The 17,273-nt window shown below is 65.9% G+C and overlaps 1 protein-coding gene across 4 annotated transcripts in view; it reads right to left on the bottom strand.

Annotated features, from left to right (window-relative positions):
• Window positions 1-15,595, bottom strand: part of KCNIP2 (potassium voltage-gated channel interacting protein 2) — a 31,411-nt gene extending 15,816 nt beyond the window's left edge. Inside the window, exon 1 of one of the 4 annotated variants that reach the window (XM_040563294.1) lies at window positions 15,341-15,595. In XM_040563294.1, the coding sequence (XP_040419228.1) occupies window positions 15,341-15,413 (73 nt within the window). In that variant the 5' untranslated portion in view covers window positions 15,414-15,595. The remainder of the gene's footprint in view (window positions 1-15,340) is intronic. The other 3 variants (XM_040563290.1, XM_040563295.1, XM_040563293.1) reach the window with 3 other exon arrangements.
• Window positions 15,596-17,273: the final 1,678 nt, after the last annotated feature.

Raw genomic sequence — 17,273 nt, 5'->3', positions numbered from 1 at the left:
GGGACAAGCCCTTGGGGCTGCTCAGCGTTGCACACGGGGGGCACCCGCTAGGGATCGGCCCCATAGAGCCCAGCTGGGATGGGCAGGGAAGCCCAGAGCAGCAGGACGAGGACCTGGAGGACATCCCTGCGTGTCGGGGGACAGGAGCACCTCGAGGTGCCCCCGTCACCTGCAGCTCTGCCCTCGCACTCAGCTGACTCATCCTCTGCTCGGGACGAGCAGGATGGTGCCCGATGGAGATGGGGACGGTCCCAGCGCTGCTATGGGACATGTGGACAGCGGGTGGCACGGCAGCTTGGCATGGCTCAGACGGGAGATGGCACTCCAGTGTCCCCACAGCCCTGCCACCAGCCCCCAGCACAGCACCACGGGTGCCCCCGCCTTCCCCGTGCCCCAGGGGCCGGGAGACACACGGATGAGGAGGGGACGGAGCCTGGCAGGATTTCTGTGGGCAGACTGGATCCTGGAGAAGGCGGCGCGAGTGCCAGCCCTGTTCCAAGGAGTGACGTGGCCACGTTGGCCCAGCAAGGCCTTCCCCGTGCTCCCAGCTCCTGGGCACCCCAGGCACGAGGGTGGCTCCAGCTCCACCCGCACCCCAAGAGCAGCGCAGGGCTTTGCCCCAAAGCAGGGACTGCCGCTGTCCCCGGGGTCACACACAGGCACACCAGGACCTCCCCGAGCCGTGCCCACGGCAGTTAGGAGGTGGCTCCTGGCCCTGACCAGACATGGGGTGGGACGGGGGGCTTGGCCGGCTTGCCGGGCAGCAGACGGGGCTCAGGGAGGGCTGCGGGTCCTGCCACGGCTGTCCCATCCAACCAAGGGTCACACGGATCTGTCCCCAGGGCCAGGTGGCCTCCCAGGGCGGAGGGACAGGACCAGGGCACCCAGGCTGTGTCCCTGCCCCGGCCCCTGGGCACACCCAGGGCTTCTCCTGCAGCCCGGAAGGTGCAGAGAATGCCTGGGGCATCAGGGAGGGGCACGCCAGCTGCGATGGGTGTGCACAGCGGTCCCCTCCCCAGCTAAAATATTCCTGGCACCCCAAGTCCTCAGGGGACCTCCGGGGGCTCTCATTACCCCTACAAGCATCTTTCACCTTGCTCCCCATGGAGCACGCTGCAATCCCCCCTGCCCGGGGCTGAATGTCTCAGCACCCAAACGCCCCCCCCCCCTCCCCAAATAACCCCGCAGACACGGCCCCACGGAGCCCCCCTCCTGCAGCACGGAGCCCCCTGCCCCCAGGGCGGCACCTACCTTGGGAGAGGGTCCCGGTGACGAACTGGTAGAAGAAGCGGATCACCCGGCCCAGCTGCCTCTTGCAGCGCTGCTGGCAGTGGCTCATGGCTCCAGCTCGCAGCGCTGGGGAGGGACCCGGCCGCAACCCCCCCCAAACCCAACCACCGAACAGCCCCCGGCTCCTCCGAGCACCCGGCGATGCCCGGGGCAGGACAGAGCCTTCCTCGCCCGCAGCGAGCCCGTGGGCATCAGCGGCGGGTGCAGCAGCCCTGCGGGGAGGGCAGCGGCAGCGCGGCAGCCTCCAGGCCCTGCTCCCGGGTGGCAGGCAGGCAGCCGGGAAGTTTTGTGCCGGGATGGTCCCGTGAGGCCGGGCTGCCAGCCGAGGTGCCGCCGGGGATGGCTCTCCCCAGGTTGAGGCGCACCAAATCTCACCGCCGGCTGCAGGGCAGTCAGTGGGGCGCCGGGGTGAGACCCCCCCCCTAGAGCCGTGCCAGCCCGCTGCCCCCTCCGCAAAAAAGGTGCAGGGAGAGGTGGGGAGCAGCGGCCGGGGGATGCTCGGGGCTGGGGAGCCTCCGGGAGAGGCAGGCGGGCACCTCCCGGCTGGCAGAGCCCCTGCTCGCCCCCGGCTCGTGGTCCGCCCCTTGGCACCAGCTCGACCCGGCACTTCACGCCCCGGGAGCCGAGGCAGGTTGGTATGGCAACCCGCAGGCTCCACAGGTCCCGCTGGCCAATGAGGCACTGCTGCATCCCGGGGCCGCCTCTCTCCGAGAGCAGGGAAGGATGCTCCTTCCGGAGGGGAGCCGACACGGACAGCATCCTGCATCCCTGGGCATCAACCACCCAGCGCTGAGAGCATCCTGCATCCCTGGGCATCAACCACCCAGCGCTGAGAGCATCCTGCATCCCTGGGCATCAACCACCCAGCGCTGAGAGCATCCTGCATCCCTGGGCATCAACCACCCAGCGCTGAGAGCATCCTGCATCCCTGGGCATCATCTGTCCGGCACAGCGAGCATCCTACATCCCCAGGCATCGTCCGTCCGGCACAGCAAGCATCCTGCATCTCCAGGTACCAACCGCCCCCTCCAGCAGGCTCCACACAGGGAAGGAGGGGAGGTACAAGGATGAGAGGAAGAGGATTCAGACTCCCACACTGCCTGGACTCAGAGCTGCTCGCTCCAAAGCTCAGCCTGGCAGCGAGCTGCTAGTTTGCACGGTATGTCAGAGCCAGGAGAGAGTCTGGCGCGTGGCAGCGGTGGGATTTCCCGGCTCCCAGAGCCAGCCCGAGATGCTCCGTGCCTACTGGCAAGCACGTCCCTTCCCCGAGTCCCATTTTCCCAGCTGCGGTTCCTGCTCCACATCGCTTCCACACCCTGCGCCAGCAGGATCGCAGCTCCGCATCCATCCGGGCTCAATTATCTCATGAGCTTCATCTCTTATTAATGGGGGAGGAAGTGAAGAAAAACGGACGTGATGGAAATTATAGCTTCTGCTCCCTTGGAGACGTAAAGGGTGTGCAGGCATGACCTGGCCAGGCACAGCCAGAGTGCCCCACAGAAGTCCCAGCCAGGAGCCCCAAGGGACAGGGCAGGAGCCCCCCCAGGGTTGGCATGGGGTAACCTCACCCCCTGCTCCCCAAAAGAAGGGGCATCCTACCCCTGTCAGCCAAAAGCTCAGAAATTTGGGCTTCCAGCAGTGCCCAGTCCCACAGGGGCCAAATCCTGCAAACCCAGGGGGAGGGAGACGGCCCCACCGCGTCACTGAGCAGCCGGCACAACGCAGCCTGGTCCAGCACCCAAAAAACCCGTGGGACACCGGAGAGGTGGCAAACAGCCACAGGAGGGTGCCAGAGCCCACAGGACACGACAGCAGCAAAGTCAGCAGATAAATCCCAAACCCACCGCCCTGCTCCTCGGGAGCAGGTCCAGGGCAGGTGGGAGATGCCAGCACCATCCTGCGCACCCCGATGTCCGTGTGGGATAGGTCCCCCCAGCCACACGCACAGAGCACCCCACGGTGGCCTTGGGGACACAGCTGGGGAGAAGAGCCCAGCACTGATGTCACCCCCCAGCCCTGGCTGCCCCACCAGCACCCTTGGGTGCTACAACCAGTCTGGAACTGGAGATGGATTCCCAAAGAGCATCACCCCTCCGGTTCAGCCCTCGGCTCTCCAGGGGGGCCTCGTGCAATGACAGCAGGCAGAAGCTTGCAGGGACCCCCTGGGCCGAGGCCAGGGACTGTCCCCTCCCTGTGCCACCTGTGCAGTGACAAGCCCCGAGGGGTGACAAAGCCCGTGGGGTGACAAAGGCCGTGTGGTGGCACCGTGCTGCTGCTGCTGCCTGACACTAAGAGGAGCCCCCGCACAGCGCAGAACCAGCGGCACGGCCACGGGGAGGTGAGCTGGGGACATGGCTCGTTCAGGTGGCCGGTGGCACACGGGGGACAGCGGGGGACAGCGGGGGACGTGTACAGATGTGTCAGAGCAGGCAGGCAAGCGTGGCCACCTGAGCAAGGCAGCGCAAGGATGCACGTGGAGGGCAAAAGCCGTGTGCGCATGGATATATGGCCACTACGGTGCTGGCAGTCCCCTGCAGGGACAGTGACAGCTCTGTCGGGGAGGGGACATGCACCACAGTCCTCACCCTCCTCCCTGCCCTGGTCCCCCAAGCCCTGAGCTGGCTTCTCGCAGCCATCGACCCCATGGCCATGGGGCTGGGGGCTGCCAGGAGAGCGCTGGGGGCAGGGAGCAGCCGGGGGAATTTGTGCTGCTTCCCCGCCATGAAATATTCATTGGCACTGCCGCAAAAAGAGGGGGGGAAATCAAAGGTAAACAGCAGCGGGGGGAGCAGACACAGCGCTGGCAGACGGCTCGGCACGGCACTGACAAGCCCGTGGGGTGGCTGGGGCAAGGTATGTAGGGCTGGCACTTGTATGGGGTCCCTCGTGCCCGTGCAATGCCCATCCCACTGTCACGGTGCCGTGGGCATGTGAACACCCCTGGAAAATGCTCTCAGGTGGCAGAGAGCCACCCAGCGTGGGCACGGGCACGCTGGGGCACGGACATCCCTATCCCGGCGCTGAAAGCTGGTGCTCAGGGGTCTAAATCCAGCATCACCTTTCTGGGGGAGGACGGAGGGCCACAAGCACCCCAGACTGGAGGAGAGGGGGCTCAGCAAGACCCACCCCAGAACTGGGGCAAAAGGGATGAGGAGGGGCACGACGCGAGCCCCTGGTCCCCAACAGCACCACGTCGGAGGGTCCCACCAGCCCTGGTCACGCTGCCTCCTTCCTCCTCCCAGCCCCGGGGACCTGCAGCCTCCGGGATGCAGGGAAGTGCTGAAAACACGGTGCCGGAGGAAATAAATAAGGCGGCTAATGAGGTAATTTGCATAGCTATTAGCAGGCAGGATTTGCAGCGCATCTGACATGGGATGCGCTGTCACAGCCCGGGGGTTCAGCAGGTGCTCGCAGAGGAAATCGTGCACCACAAGCTGCAGGGGCCCTTTGGTGGCCCTGTCCCCTGGTCTGGGGATGCAACGGGGACAGGAGGAGCACGGCACGGAGCGGGGCAGACATCCCGCTGCCCCCAGGGGTGCGGGGGCAGCACACGTGCAGCCCGCGATGCTGCTGGATCCTGAGATGCTGTGCCAGGGTAAATGCCCCGTAACGCGGCCGTGCTGATGCAGAGGGGTGGCGTGCAGGGCCACCCTCCCGCGGGCTGCCACAGCACGTCTGGCTTTGATCAGCGACCTGCCGTGACAGCTCGGCTCGTTCCCAGCTGGTGGAGCTTGTTAAAAAATGCACGTGGCGCGATCCGGCTGCTCGGGGAGGTGCTGCCAGGGAAGGAGCCCGGCCCCAAAGCTGCTGGCCCCAGCTGCCATCCTGCCTGTGGCTGGCACGCAGCGGGAGGTGGGCAGCAGCCTGGCACTGGTGGCACGGGGCTGGGGACGGGGACGTGCCCAGAAAGACCCAAAGACGGGTGGTTGGACAGACAGACACCAGCTCCACCAGCATCTCGAGCCAAAGCCCCCCCGAGCACCGCGCCGGGGCATCCATCACACCCATCGCCGGTCCACGGGAGCTGAGCTGCTCCCGTCCCAGCCCCCAGGTTACACCAAGACTCCTCCCAGGCTGTATTTTTAAGTCAGTTCTGCTAAATATTTCAAGGATTTACACAGAAAAGCTCTCTGTGCTCCGCAGCGCACGGGCGGGCTGCGGCACCCCCGCCTGCGGGGCGTGAATAATTCATCGCACCCGGGGAGGAGGGGATGGGGCAGGCTGGCTCCATCGCCCCCAGCCACGGGTGCACCCCGAGACCCTCCAAAGAGCACAGCCGCCGCATCTCCTAATCCCAAAACAGCTGCAGTGGGGCCAGCGTCTTTTTGCCCCTTGAATGCAAACCAACCCAGCTGCGTGCCCACAGCACCCCACGGGGGTCAGCAGGGTTTTCCATCCCCAGCACAGCACCCCACACTTTCCATGCCCCCAGAGCCTGGCCAAGCTTCCCTGCACACTCCAAACCTCACCTGAACCGACTGGGAAAAAATAAATCTCAGCTTGGCCACAGGGATGGGAGCAGCGCCTTGTTATGCCCTCCCCTGCCCCCAAACCTGCCCCAGGAGGGCAGCTGTGTGTCGGGCTCCCCTCCCACCCCACCACACTCAGCACCCAGCTCCAAAACAGGGTGACAGAGACAAACTGACAAGCCCCGTGCAATTATGCACAGGTTGTGCTCCGATAAACGAGAGACGGCACCGGGCTCATTTCCGTGCAATCAGCGCCAGCTCGGCGGGGTGACGGGAGGTGGGGACGGCGGGGACAGAGGTGCCAGGGATGTCACCTCGCCTCCCAGGCACGTGGGTCCCAGGGGTGTCCATGGGCTGGCAGCGTGGCCCACTCTGTGCAGCCGGAGCCAGGCTGTGAGCACCGAGAGCTCCGGCACGCAGCGGCTGCACAGCTGGGAGAGCAAGGTAAGGTGCCCCAGGGATCCCAGGGAGGGGAAACGTTCTTCAAAAAGCAGGGATCTCCCCCAAACGGACTCGGCTTGAAGGCACGGAGAGTGTTTGCTGCTATGAATAACCCCGGTGCTGCGACAAGGGGCCTGCTCTCCGTGCCCATCGCTGACCCTGCCCGCGGGGGAGATGCAGCAGGGAGGGACGCTGGAGATGGCTTTTTCCCCCTTGATGTCCCCATACCAGCAGCCCCCCAGCTGGCCTGACACCCCCGATGGGTGACAACCCGCCTGGGGGGGGATCCAGGGGTGGCTTTCTCCAGCCCCAACCCCAAACACTTGTGGTTGACGCCCCCCATGCCAACCCGCGCCCCCTGCCCGCTCCTGCCCCAAGGGCAGGCTCAGCCCCCCAGCCACAGGGCACCTCCAGGGCACGCGCTCAGCCTGCTGCAAGCCCCGGGGGGGGCCCCCAGTGTATGCCGTGTTAAGCTGACGTTTTGGGGACAGGAAAGCTATTTCGGGTTGTTTCAGAAGCGGTGCTACGGTCTCTGTTTGCCTGCCTCCGCCGGGGGGAGGGATGCTCTCCCGAGGGGTGCCGTGGCAGGCAGAATGGTGTTGGGCCATGGTGCTCAGCTCCCTCCAGCTCTGGTGAGAAAAACACGTTCCTGGTGTCCAACCTTGGACAAGGGTCAGGAGCTCCCAGCCCCACGGCCAGGTGAGCGATGGATCAGCACCAGGAGGGAGCAGACACACGGCCAGACACCCCCTAAAATAAATGGGGGCTCCCCTTGGGTCCCCCAGACAGCAGATCCGCAATGACAGAGCAAACCCAGCACCTGCTCCAGCACCGTCCCTGTCCCCACAGCATGCACCTTGCTGGGACACCCCAAAAAGAAGCAGACGGGGCTGAGCAGCCACCCCGCCCCCAGGAGCCCCCAAGCGCCCCTGATAGGAACGAGCGTGCCCGGGGAGAGCGCAGCCTCCCGGTGCCAGACCTGCCGAGAGGCTCCGAAATAAATATGTTAATAATCAAATATCCATCCCGTGCCTGAGCTCACGGGAGGACTTTCAAGTCTAATTAGCAGCAGATTTGTACCGTCGCTGCCTGGGCTCGAGGGACGATTTGCCGTGGTTCCCACGGAGCGAGAGGCTCCGCTATAATTAGCCAGCAGCCTCCGGCCGCCAGCATTGCCTCCAAATCCCCCCGCGCTCCGGGCTGGGGGGCAGGCAGGGCCCAGGTAAGCCGAGAGGAGAGATGCCCCCCGGGCTTTGATCTGTGCAAAGCCACGAAGTCAGGGCTGCAAACCCGGGATGAGGGCTTGGCAGCGCTCAGCTCCTGCGCCGGGAGGAGGAGAGGCGTCGGCACCCCAAAACTGCAGGTCGCCCCCTGCTCTCCTCTCCCCGCTCAGCTGCGAACCCCTCCGCCCCACAGCACCCTGCCACAAGGCATCCCCAAAATCTCACCATCCCCAGATTTAGCATTTCCAAGCCCAATGGCTCGTTAACAGCAGCTAATTGTGGCCAGAGGTGGCTCCCAGGATTCCGGAGAGGTCTGCCAGCTCTCCAGCCCGTGGACCCTTCCCACCCCACAGCACGCGCCCACCTGCACCTTTGTCACCCCGTGAGTCCTCCAGCGTCCCACCAAGGACTGTGATCAGCTGCCCCGCTGAAACACCCCCTCTGACCCCGAACAACAAACACCAAAACTTCTTCACTAGCACAGACACGGGGGTACCCTCGTTCAGCTGCGCCCCCCCAGCAGCCCTCCCCGTCCCTCTCTGCCAGCCCCGAGCCACCTCCCCAGCGCTACGGGGTTGTTCGTGCCGGCAAACGAGGGGTTAACGGCCCCTCACTTCCCCACGGTTATTTAATTAAGCAGTGATAAAAGCGAAGACGTATTACGGGAGAGTGACAGCGGGCTGTAATTACAGCAGGGCGGGCTGAGGAAACAAACAGCGGGGAGGGAGACGCGCGGTGTTTCAGGGCCGAGGGGTCCCCGGGTCCCCGTGCCCCTTGGGCATCCCGACCCCAGTGAGATGTGGGGTTTCCAACGGGTTGCTTTTAAATACTGGGCACCACCACCTCCCTCCCTGCCCCAATCCCTCCCAGGGGACTGCTGGGACACGGCCACCTCCCTCCTGCCCGTCCCACACCGCTGGCCCCCGCGCAGCCCCCAGCCACGTCTCTTCCCGTCGCTCAATCCTCCTGCTCTCAGCCCAGCCCGCTCACGCTCCCCATCTCCCATCCCAGCATCCTCAGATTAATGCCTGGCTGAGTGTGGGATGGAAGGAAATGAACCCTGGGAGGGGCAGGGGGGCACCCTCTATGAGGCATTTTAGGGACCGAAGAGTTTCCCTGCCCTTCTCCCTGCTCCCTGTGCAGGGGGGGGGACCTGATCCTACCAGGGAGAGCATCTCCAGCAAGGGCTCCCCGGGGGGCAGCAGCACGTACACCAAAGCCAGGGGGGGGGACACTCCTTGTCCCCACGGAGCCCCTTGCAGGAGCCACACGAGGAAGAGAAGGCGCCGAGGCAATGCCAAACATCTCACCCTGCCGAGCTCCGGGCAGGACTCGGCCCTTTTGGGAAAACCTCCCGGGGAGCTGCCAGCATCGCTGCCTGCACCGTGCGCCCGTGGCACCGTGACCCCAGCGGGGCCGGGACGGTCCCAGGGGACGGTGGCACCTCGCTGTCTGACCCCGGGGGGCAGGCGTCACCCCCAGAGCAGCGCTCGTGCCCAGCCTCCGAGTTACGCAACGAATTATTCCGCTCGCATTAATGACTTTGCGGCAGAGGGGGAAATGACATGAGTGATTCCTGGAGCCTGGCAGTGACTCACTTCGCACCGCCGAGGGGAGACGCGCCGGGGAAATGTGCTCAGGTCAGCACTGGTGGTGCAGGGCTGGGCTCTGCCGCTGCGGCGGCGTCTCCAGGGGGACAAGGAGGTGCCCGAGGGCTGGCGTCAGCGCCCCGCAGAGGGATGGGGTGTCCCCGAGGGACGCCGGGGTCAGCCACAGTGTGCCACGGCACCCCTCGCCGCGCTGCATGAGCCCCATGTGTGACCCCAAAACCCAGCACCGGCGCCTGTCCCTCTGAGGTCCCCGCAGGTGTGCGCAGAGCTGGGGGTGTTGTGCCCACCTGCGTGCCCCCCGAGCACACCAGGACGGGCAGCTGCTCACCATGGTCTGTAGGGCAGGAGCGTGGGGACAAAGGGACACCCGAGCACAACTGGCACGGGGAGTCCGGCACAGCCTGGCCCTCTCCTTGCTCCCTCCCCTCTGGGAAGACCCGTCCAGCCTTTGCTAAATCACACCGTTAAAAACACATCAGGATTTCCTCCTGGAGTGACTTGAGAGCCATCAAACACCGGCCAGTCCGGCCACACACCTCGTGGGGACACCAGGGGACACGCAGAGGGGGTCAGCAAACCGCCACCAAGGGCCCCAAGGGGAATCCTGTGGTGACGGAGGGCTGGGTGGATTATTGCTCCGGGGGCTTTCTGTAAGAGACGCAATTTTTCAAAACGCAATCTAGGAAGAAGCAATTATCCAAAGGGGCCAGGAGCAGCGGCTCATCCGCCTAATCTCGTTAGGGAGCGGGCCGCCTCTCGTCTCACCCTGCTGCGGTTTGGATGTCTGCAGCGACCGGGCGAGAGCAGGTGAGGGTCTCCCCGGCTCCTGCGGGGTCTGGGGAGCACCCACGGGTGCGTGGTTTGGGGATGGGATGGGGCAGGTAAGGGAGACAGGAGCAGGATGCCTCATTCTGCCCCAGGGAGGATCAGTGACGGGTCCTGCCAGTCTCTCATCATCTTGCCATCTTGCAATGGGGCCGAGGGGATGTGGCATGGGGTATCCTGGCCAGAAACACCCTGCCCTCACTCCTCTGCTCCCCCAGGCACCCTCTGCCTGCAGGCAGCCACACCACCACATCCAGCCCAGCCCCGATGTCCCCAAATGGGGGAGCAGGAGCAGCACGGACAGGACACCGAGCTGCAGCAGCGGTGCCAGCGCCGTGCCAGAGCTGGCTGCCTGACCTAGCGATTCCTGACCCAGCAGGTCCAGAAACTGGGCAGCTCCTGCCAAAATGGGGCTGGGGTTGGATCGAGGGGCAGACGGAGATGAGCCCGGGACGTGCATGCACAGCCCCGCACACCTACGGCACCGTGAGCATCCACAGGCGGCTCACCCTGCCCACACCAGAGGGGAAACATTTGGAGAGACCAAAATTCAAAGACACTGAAGGTGCTGACCCCCTGTCCCCCAGCAGCTTATGGTGAACGAGGCAGCCCCCCTGCACCCGTCTCCCATCCTGCCAGGCTGTCTCCAAACGAGCTGATTGCAAGCAAAACCCACCCCGGGGGCTCAGCAACCCCTTAGCAGAGGATTTTGATCCCCCCGGCCCAAGCTGGAGCCCCTCACCGTGGCGTCGGGGCTGCCTGCTCAGCCCCCCCCCCCCCCCCCCCCCCGGCAGGGCAGGGAGATTCATTTCGCTGGAGGCTCATTCATCTGCAGCACGATTAAAGCCCGCGGCCGGGATCCGTGCCGGCGGCGGGAGAGCGATTTGCCAGCAGATGGATTTATCATCTCCCAAGCACAGCAATTTGGCTTAAACGAAACCAAACCACTTCTCCTAATGAAAACACCGCTAATGAGCGGACCCAGCGAGGGAGGGAAGGGGGGGGGGGGGGGGGGCGGCTCCGCTAACGGGGTCTCTGCCGTCCTGCGGGCTGGTGCCACTGCCTGGCGCCCGAATCACGAGGCAAAGGCAGGAGGCTCTGCTCCGTGTGGACCTGGCACAGCCCGTGGTGGACCCTCATCGTGTCCCGCACCACGAGGCATGAGGCTCAAGGAGCAAATCCCCCCGCACGGCATCTCCAGCCACGTGGGGCAGGACCCGCACACCTTGGCCGAAGTTGCGACCGCCCATGAATTATGCAGAGGCATCTGCGGCAATCAGCTGCCGACCAAGGCGACGAACTTCCTGCCAATTAATCCCGGGCCACAAATTCCCCACGGCCCCCGACCTGCCTCCGGCTGCGGGGATTCAGCGGCAGCTGCCGAAGCCTCGGTCCCGGCCCCTCCACCAGCAAAATCCAGCATCGCCCCCGGTGCCCACCTCTGCCCCGGCTGCTGGGGGTCACCATCCCACCCCCCCGCCGGCAGAGCCCCCCAGGAGCTCAGCCTCCGTTTAGGAAAGGCCACCGAGCCCCGTGAGAGGCAATCCCTCGGCGTGGAAGAGCTGCGAACAAGCCAGGACAGCAAAGAGGGCCGAGGCAGGGGAGGACAGACGCCGGAGGGAGGGAGGCAGCAGACAGACGAGGCAGTCAGGCAACGCTCCCATCGCCCTGGGAAGGTGCAGCATCTGCAGGGATGTTTGGCACAAGGGGACCCCACGGGAGCCCCCACCCCACTGGGAGCCCATTTCTCACCGTTCCCCACCCCAACCAAGGATTTCCCGGGGACATCAGGCACCTGGCTCTGGGGACAGCCCGGCTTCCAGCCCAGCTTCACCGCCGGGCAGCGGAGCAGCAGCGGAAAGCGGAGGGGTGGGCACGGGGGGGGGCGGCAGCAGCAGCAGCAGCAGGGGGAGGAGGTGGGCTGGGGGTAGCAGGGGATGGGCAGCAGGCTCAGATCCCACAGGGAAGGACATCGGTGCTTGTGCAAGGAGCAGGGCACAACCCTCGTGTGCTGCTGCCGGCCAGGGGGCTGCAGGCAGCCGGCACGTGTGGGCAGGGCAGAGCGGGGCGGCTGCGCACCCAGGGTGCTCGTGTGCTGGCAAGCGGGCAAGAAAAGGAGCTTTGAGGTGCTCTCAGATGCTCTCCCTATCCCATCCCCATCCCGGGACCCCAGCACGCACACAGGCACGGCACACGACCTGCCACGCACGCTCGCATCCTGCCCTCGCTCCCACCCCAGCTGTCCCAGCACCCCCTACACAACACTAAGCGGGACACCAGAGCTGACGCTATCCCCCTAGCAGGTGTGAGTCTTAGGCTGTGGAAAGCTTGCAGAGATTTCCCTCCCATCTGGACAAGAATGGGCTGCAAGATGCCACAACGGGGCCGCCAGCAGCAGGAGCAGCCCTACGTCTGCCCGTCAGTGGGAGCCCCCCCTGCAGCAGGGGCACCACCAGCGGCTTTTGCAGCTCAGCCCCATCTCCCCTTGCCTACAAGCACCGGGGAGATGCCTTAAAAGACCCTCGGTCATTCACCGCCCGGCTGCTGTGCCGGGACGTGCACTTCTCATCTCACAGGGGCTGGGAGAAGAGCTAGAGTTCTGGAGTGCCCACCTACCCGCGGCGCCCCGGGAGGCAGGAGGATCCCAAAGCTCTGCGGATGGTCTCTATAGCAATTGCTCACCCACTGCTAACGCTGCGGCTGCCTTCGGGGTGGAGCAAAGCTGTTGCTCGGGCCCCGAAACGCTACGGGAGGGGAAAAAGCAGGGAGGAAAACCAAGCCTCCTGCCCGCCCCTGTGGGTCCAGCTGCCCTGGAGGTGAATCCCTCGCCCTTCCACCAAGCAGCTGAGGGGTCTGACCCGCTGCAAGGTGCCCGGTGTGGACCCCACGCTGCTGCCTGCTGTCCCGCTCGCAGGACACGGCAGGGAAAGGCTCGCCCCACGGGGTGACATGGAAGCCAGGGCCACCCGTCCCTGCTGCCCCCGGAGGGGCAGCCAGGAGGAAGAGCCCCCTCCGGGACCCCCCCTATTCCTCGGGGAATTTACCTCCGGTCCTCAGGGCAAGGCGGCACTCGGGTCCCATCTCTCCTGCACCGAGAGCCATGGCCGGAGCAGACCCAAGACACGGGCTCGGGGCTCTGCTCGCGCGCTAATCGCTCCTGTCATTAGAGGGCTGGAGGAATAATGTAATTTATGGATGGCTTTTATTTCTCGCTGGCGTCATCTAACTATCCCCGAAATGGACCGCTTTAATTTCCTACCGGCGGAGCCTTAAGCGTTTCTCTCCTTAACGCCCCGGCGGGCGCACGGCCCCCGCTGAGCCCCCTCTCCCCACCGCTTGCACGCCCGCCCTGGCCTCTCACACACACGGCCACGTGCAGCTCCCGCGCTGCCACCGCCGCTCCGACCGGCACCGGGGCACCGAGATGCTGCTGGTTCATGGCAAGGGAGAGCTGTCGGTGCAGCCGGGTTTCCAGCAGCTCTTGAGATCTAAAATAAAAATCCCCGTGAGCCGCTGGGGGTTTCTGCAGCTGGGGACCCTTAGCTCCTCTCCCGTTTGTATTTCTAGCCCTTCTGTATTCGTGCATAAATGGGGGCCTTGTCCCCCTCGCCCCTGTTTTGGGGAGCGCTGGAGACCAGCTGCTGGCCCCGTCTGCAGCAGCAGCAGCCACTGGAGCTGCCGTGGGGACGTCTCATGTCAGGTCTGACATCAAATCATCTCCCGGTTCACAGCTCGCATTGCAGATGTCCCCGGACCCTGCTGGAGCAGGGGGCTGCAGGAAAACCCCAGAGCGCACATTCTGGTCCCCAAACAGGGCTGAGACACCAAACACCAGGGGGACACTAAGCCCACGCTGGGGCTGCCACCTCCGCCCTGGGGCTTTGCTACAGCCCCAGGGGCTCCTCCCTGCATCCCTGGGGGGAACCAGGAGAGCCCAGGCCAGGGTAGCAGGCAGGGGCTTGAGCTATTAAACCCTGCCCAAAGCTCAGGCTGTGTCCTCTCTCCTGCCTGCATCACTTCTATGCTCTTTCTGGGAGAAAAACAACTTTCCTCTACAGGCAGGGACAGCCTCGACACATTCAGCCAGCACCAAAAAGCCACCACAGGGAGACTGGACAGTGATGGCATGTGGGTGGTGTGTGCCTTCCCCATGCCTCAGCTTCCCACACTGTGAAATGGGGCAGATGCTTCCAGCCCTACTCCCCAGCAGCCCCATTCCAGCGGGCACGGCTCTCCCCTGCCCAGGTCTCTGCTGCACACCTTGCTCGGAGGCAAACCCAGGCGTAAAAAGGTCTCGGAGAGACCGGAATTTATTTTTAACCTCGGTTTGATTTAAACCCATATGGGCATTTTAAAGTTACCGGAGAAACCGAAAGTTGTGTGTGGGTTCCAAGTTCCTACACAGCTCAAAAATATCTTCCCTGCAGCACGTTCGTGCAGGCAGCGAGCGGCATCTCCCATGCGCGGAGCTGCTTGGAAAAGCGGAGCGGGGGTCCTGCCCTGCTGCCACTGCCTCCTTGCCACCCCGAAGCAAAGCCTGAAACCCGCAGCAGAGCACGGCCAGAAAAGCACCACGGGGACGGGGACCTGCCTGTCTGCGGCACGAGGGCACCCGACTGCGCCGGCCACGGAGAGGCTGGGCTCCGCCGTGGGCCCCGAAAGCAAGGGGGGAAAACTGCTGCCCCATTTCCCAGCTGCTGGCACCCTACGAGGGGATGGGGCTCGGCCGGATCCGTGGAGAGCGCGTGGGGAAGGAGGGGAGCCACAGCTCCAGCCCGGCTACCGGACAGCAGGGCACAAGGTGCGAGGCAGGGATGTTGCGGTGCCGCGTGGGAAGCCGGGCAATTCCCTGCTGGGGGCAGAGGGTGAGGGGGGGACGCTGTAGGGTTGTGGATGGGTCATATTCAGCCTCTCCCTGCCCCACAGCCACCCCAGCTCAGGGGCAGAGGTGCTCTGCCCCAGCGGGAGGCTGCGCTCCTCCCCGGGGAGCACTGGGTGCCCGGTGGAGGAGAGAGCGGGCTGCGGAGCTGCCAGGGGCTTTGCTGGGCGGGGGACACCTCTGTCCCTGGGGGACCCTGCTGCTGGGGTGCTGCTGCGCCACCCCAGGGGGTCCGGGGCATTTTGGAGAGGGCCCAGCACCAAACCCTGCTGTCCCGGGCGGCGATGTGGGCTTGGGGGCAGCCAAAAGGGCTCCAAGCAGCCCAGCACGCCGTGGGGACAAACGCTTTCCCTCCGAGGGGCCGAGACCCTCCCCTGGGGCACCCAGGGCAGGGGCCGTCACCCTGCTCCAGCACGGGGGTCGCCGCCACCCTCCACCCCCCCGGGGCGAGGCTGTGCGGCGAAGCGGGGCGGGCGGGGGCCGGGGCTCAGCCGGGGCTGGAAGCGGGCTGGGAACGGGGGCCGGGGAGAGGGGGGGGACCCGGGGGGGGGGGGTTTGTGGTCCCCGAGCGGCTGCTGCACCTTCCCCGGGGGCTGCACTCACCCGTCAGCTGGTCGTAGGAGCCGTCCAGGTCTCGGGAGTCGGACAGGCTCTCCTTCCTGCCTTTGCTCCGCATCTTCTTGGCCGGGGTCGGGGCGGGGGGGGGGGGGGGGGATCCGCGACGGGGCGCACGGGCTCCGCCGCCGGGCAGGGGGGGGACCCCCCCGGGGCCGCCGCCGCCGCCGCCTCCCCCCGCCCCGCCGCTCCCGGCGGCTGCGGGAAGGGGCCAGCGGAGCCGGGAGCTGGGCACGGCTCGGCACGGCTCGGCACGGCTCGCAGGAGCGCGCCGCCGCCGCCGCCGGGGCTGGGCACGGCCGCCCCCTCCCTCCCGTCCTTCCCCGCCTCCTCCCGGGAGCCGCCGGCCCGGCCCCGCCGCCGCGGGGAAACTGAGGCACGGCCCGGGGAGGGTGTGGGGGGGGTGTAGGGGGGTGAGGGGGGGTCGCGTCTCGGCCGGTGAGCTGTGCCCTGAGGGGTGGGGGTGGGGGGGTCGAAGAGGGAAGGGGAGACCCGCTGGGGGACAAATCTGGCTGTCTGGGGGGCTCTGGGGATGGTCTGGGGGTCGGGGACCGGGCGGGGATGGGGATGGGGAAGGGGATGGAGAAGGGGACAGGAGATGGAGAAGGGGATGGGGAAGGGGCCGGGGATGGAGAAGGGGACCTGGAGGGATGGGGATGGAGAAGGGGACCGGAATGGAGAAGGCACAGGGTAGCAGGAGGAGCGCAGGCCCCCACTGCAGGGAGGTGAGGGCACCCCAAACCCTCCTTCTTGGGACCGCCATGGGGGTCTTCACCCCCCTCCCCAGGAAGGCGAAGCCCAGGCTGGGGAGGCTGCTGTATGGGGAGAAAGTGGGCTGGGAACTGGCTAGAGGCAGAGGGGCCGTGCAGCAGCCAAACTGCAGCAAAGGCACAACGAGGGTGCCCCAAGTCCTTCTGTTTGCACCCAAAGGAGGGAGCAGCCCCCCATGCCACCCCCACCCCCAGCACGAGTTTCCCACACACGGTCACGGCAGGGTTCCCCCTTTCAGCCCCACAGAAAGGGGTGCAGGAGCAGCACACGGGGGGCAGGTGCCTTCCAGGGGCTGGGTGCTGCCAGGAGCAGGGCTCGCAGCCCCACGGCCACATCTGGTGCTGGGCGCTGGCGGTGCCGCTGCTGCCCCCGGTGATCTGCTGCCATCTGCGCACGATGGGGGCCGGGGGGACACAGACTGGGCTGCAAGTCCCCATGGCACCGCGCTGCCCGTGCTCGCACCGTGCCACAGGGCCCGGGTGCGTTTTGGGGGCTGCCGGCGTTTGGCATCCTTCATCCCGGGGAGGAAGCACGGGGAGATGGAGGGGAGCAGGGGCTGGGGGCAGGCAGGGCACCCCGTTCCATCCCATCCCATCCCATCCCATCCCATCCCATCCCATCCCATCCCATCCCATCCCATCCCACTCCCTGCACCCGTGCCAGCCCTGCTGGCCCACGGGAGCCGCAGGGCAGAAAGGGAATCCAGAGCAGCGAGGAGGGAGGGCCGGCGCTCACGCGGCGGCGTGTTGTCAGCGTGCTTTGGTGTCAAGCCATGAAAGAAGCCGCCTTAGCGAGGCAGCGATGCTTAGCAACTGCCTGGATCTAAAAATAAGAGCCATTTAGCGAAGAAAACGCAGCGGAGAAATGCTCGGAGAAGGGCTGGGGAAACACGTTCCCCCGCACAGCCCAGCCACGGAGCCGGCGTGCACCAGCCTGGCTGGAGAGAAAGAAGCTCCTGGGACAGCCCTGCCAAGGTCCCACTGCTGAGCCCAGGTGGAGCAGGACCCCGGCCACCCCAGGGACCCCCTGGGGACCCCCACACTGCTGGGCTCGTCCATCCTTGCCCGCTGCTCCCTGCTCCATCGCATCCCCAGCTACATCCACCCGCAGCCCCCGGGGACTGGCTGTGTCCCGGGGAGGTGCTGGGGCA

The sequence above is a fragment of the Cygnus olor genome, chromosome 7 (assembly GCF_009769625.2).
Source record: "Cygnus olor isolate bCygOlo1 chromosome 7, bCygOlo1.pri.v2, whole genome shotgun sequence".
NCBI classification, from domain to species: Eukaryota; Metazoa; Chordata; class Aves; order Anseriformes; family Anatidae; genus Cygnus; species Cygnus olor.
Note: the sequence above shows the minus strand (reverse complement) of the source record. Positions and strands in the feature narration are given on the sequence as shown.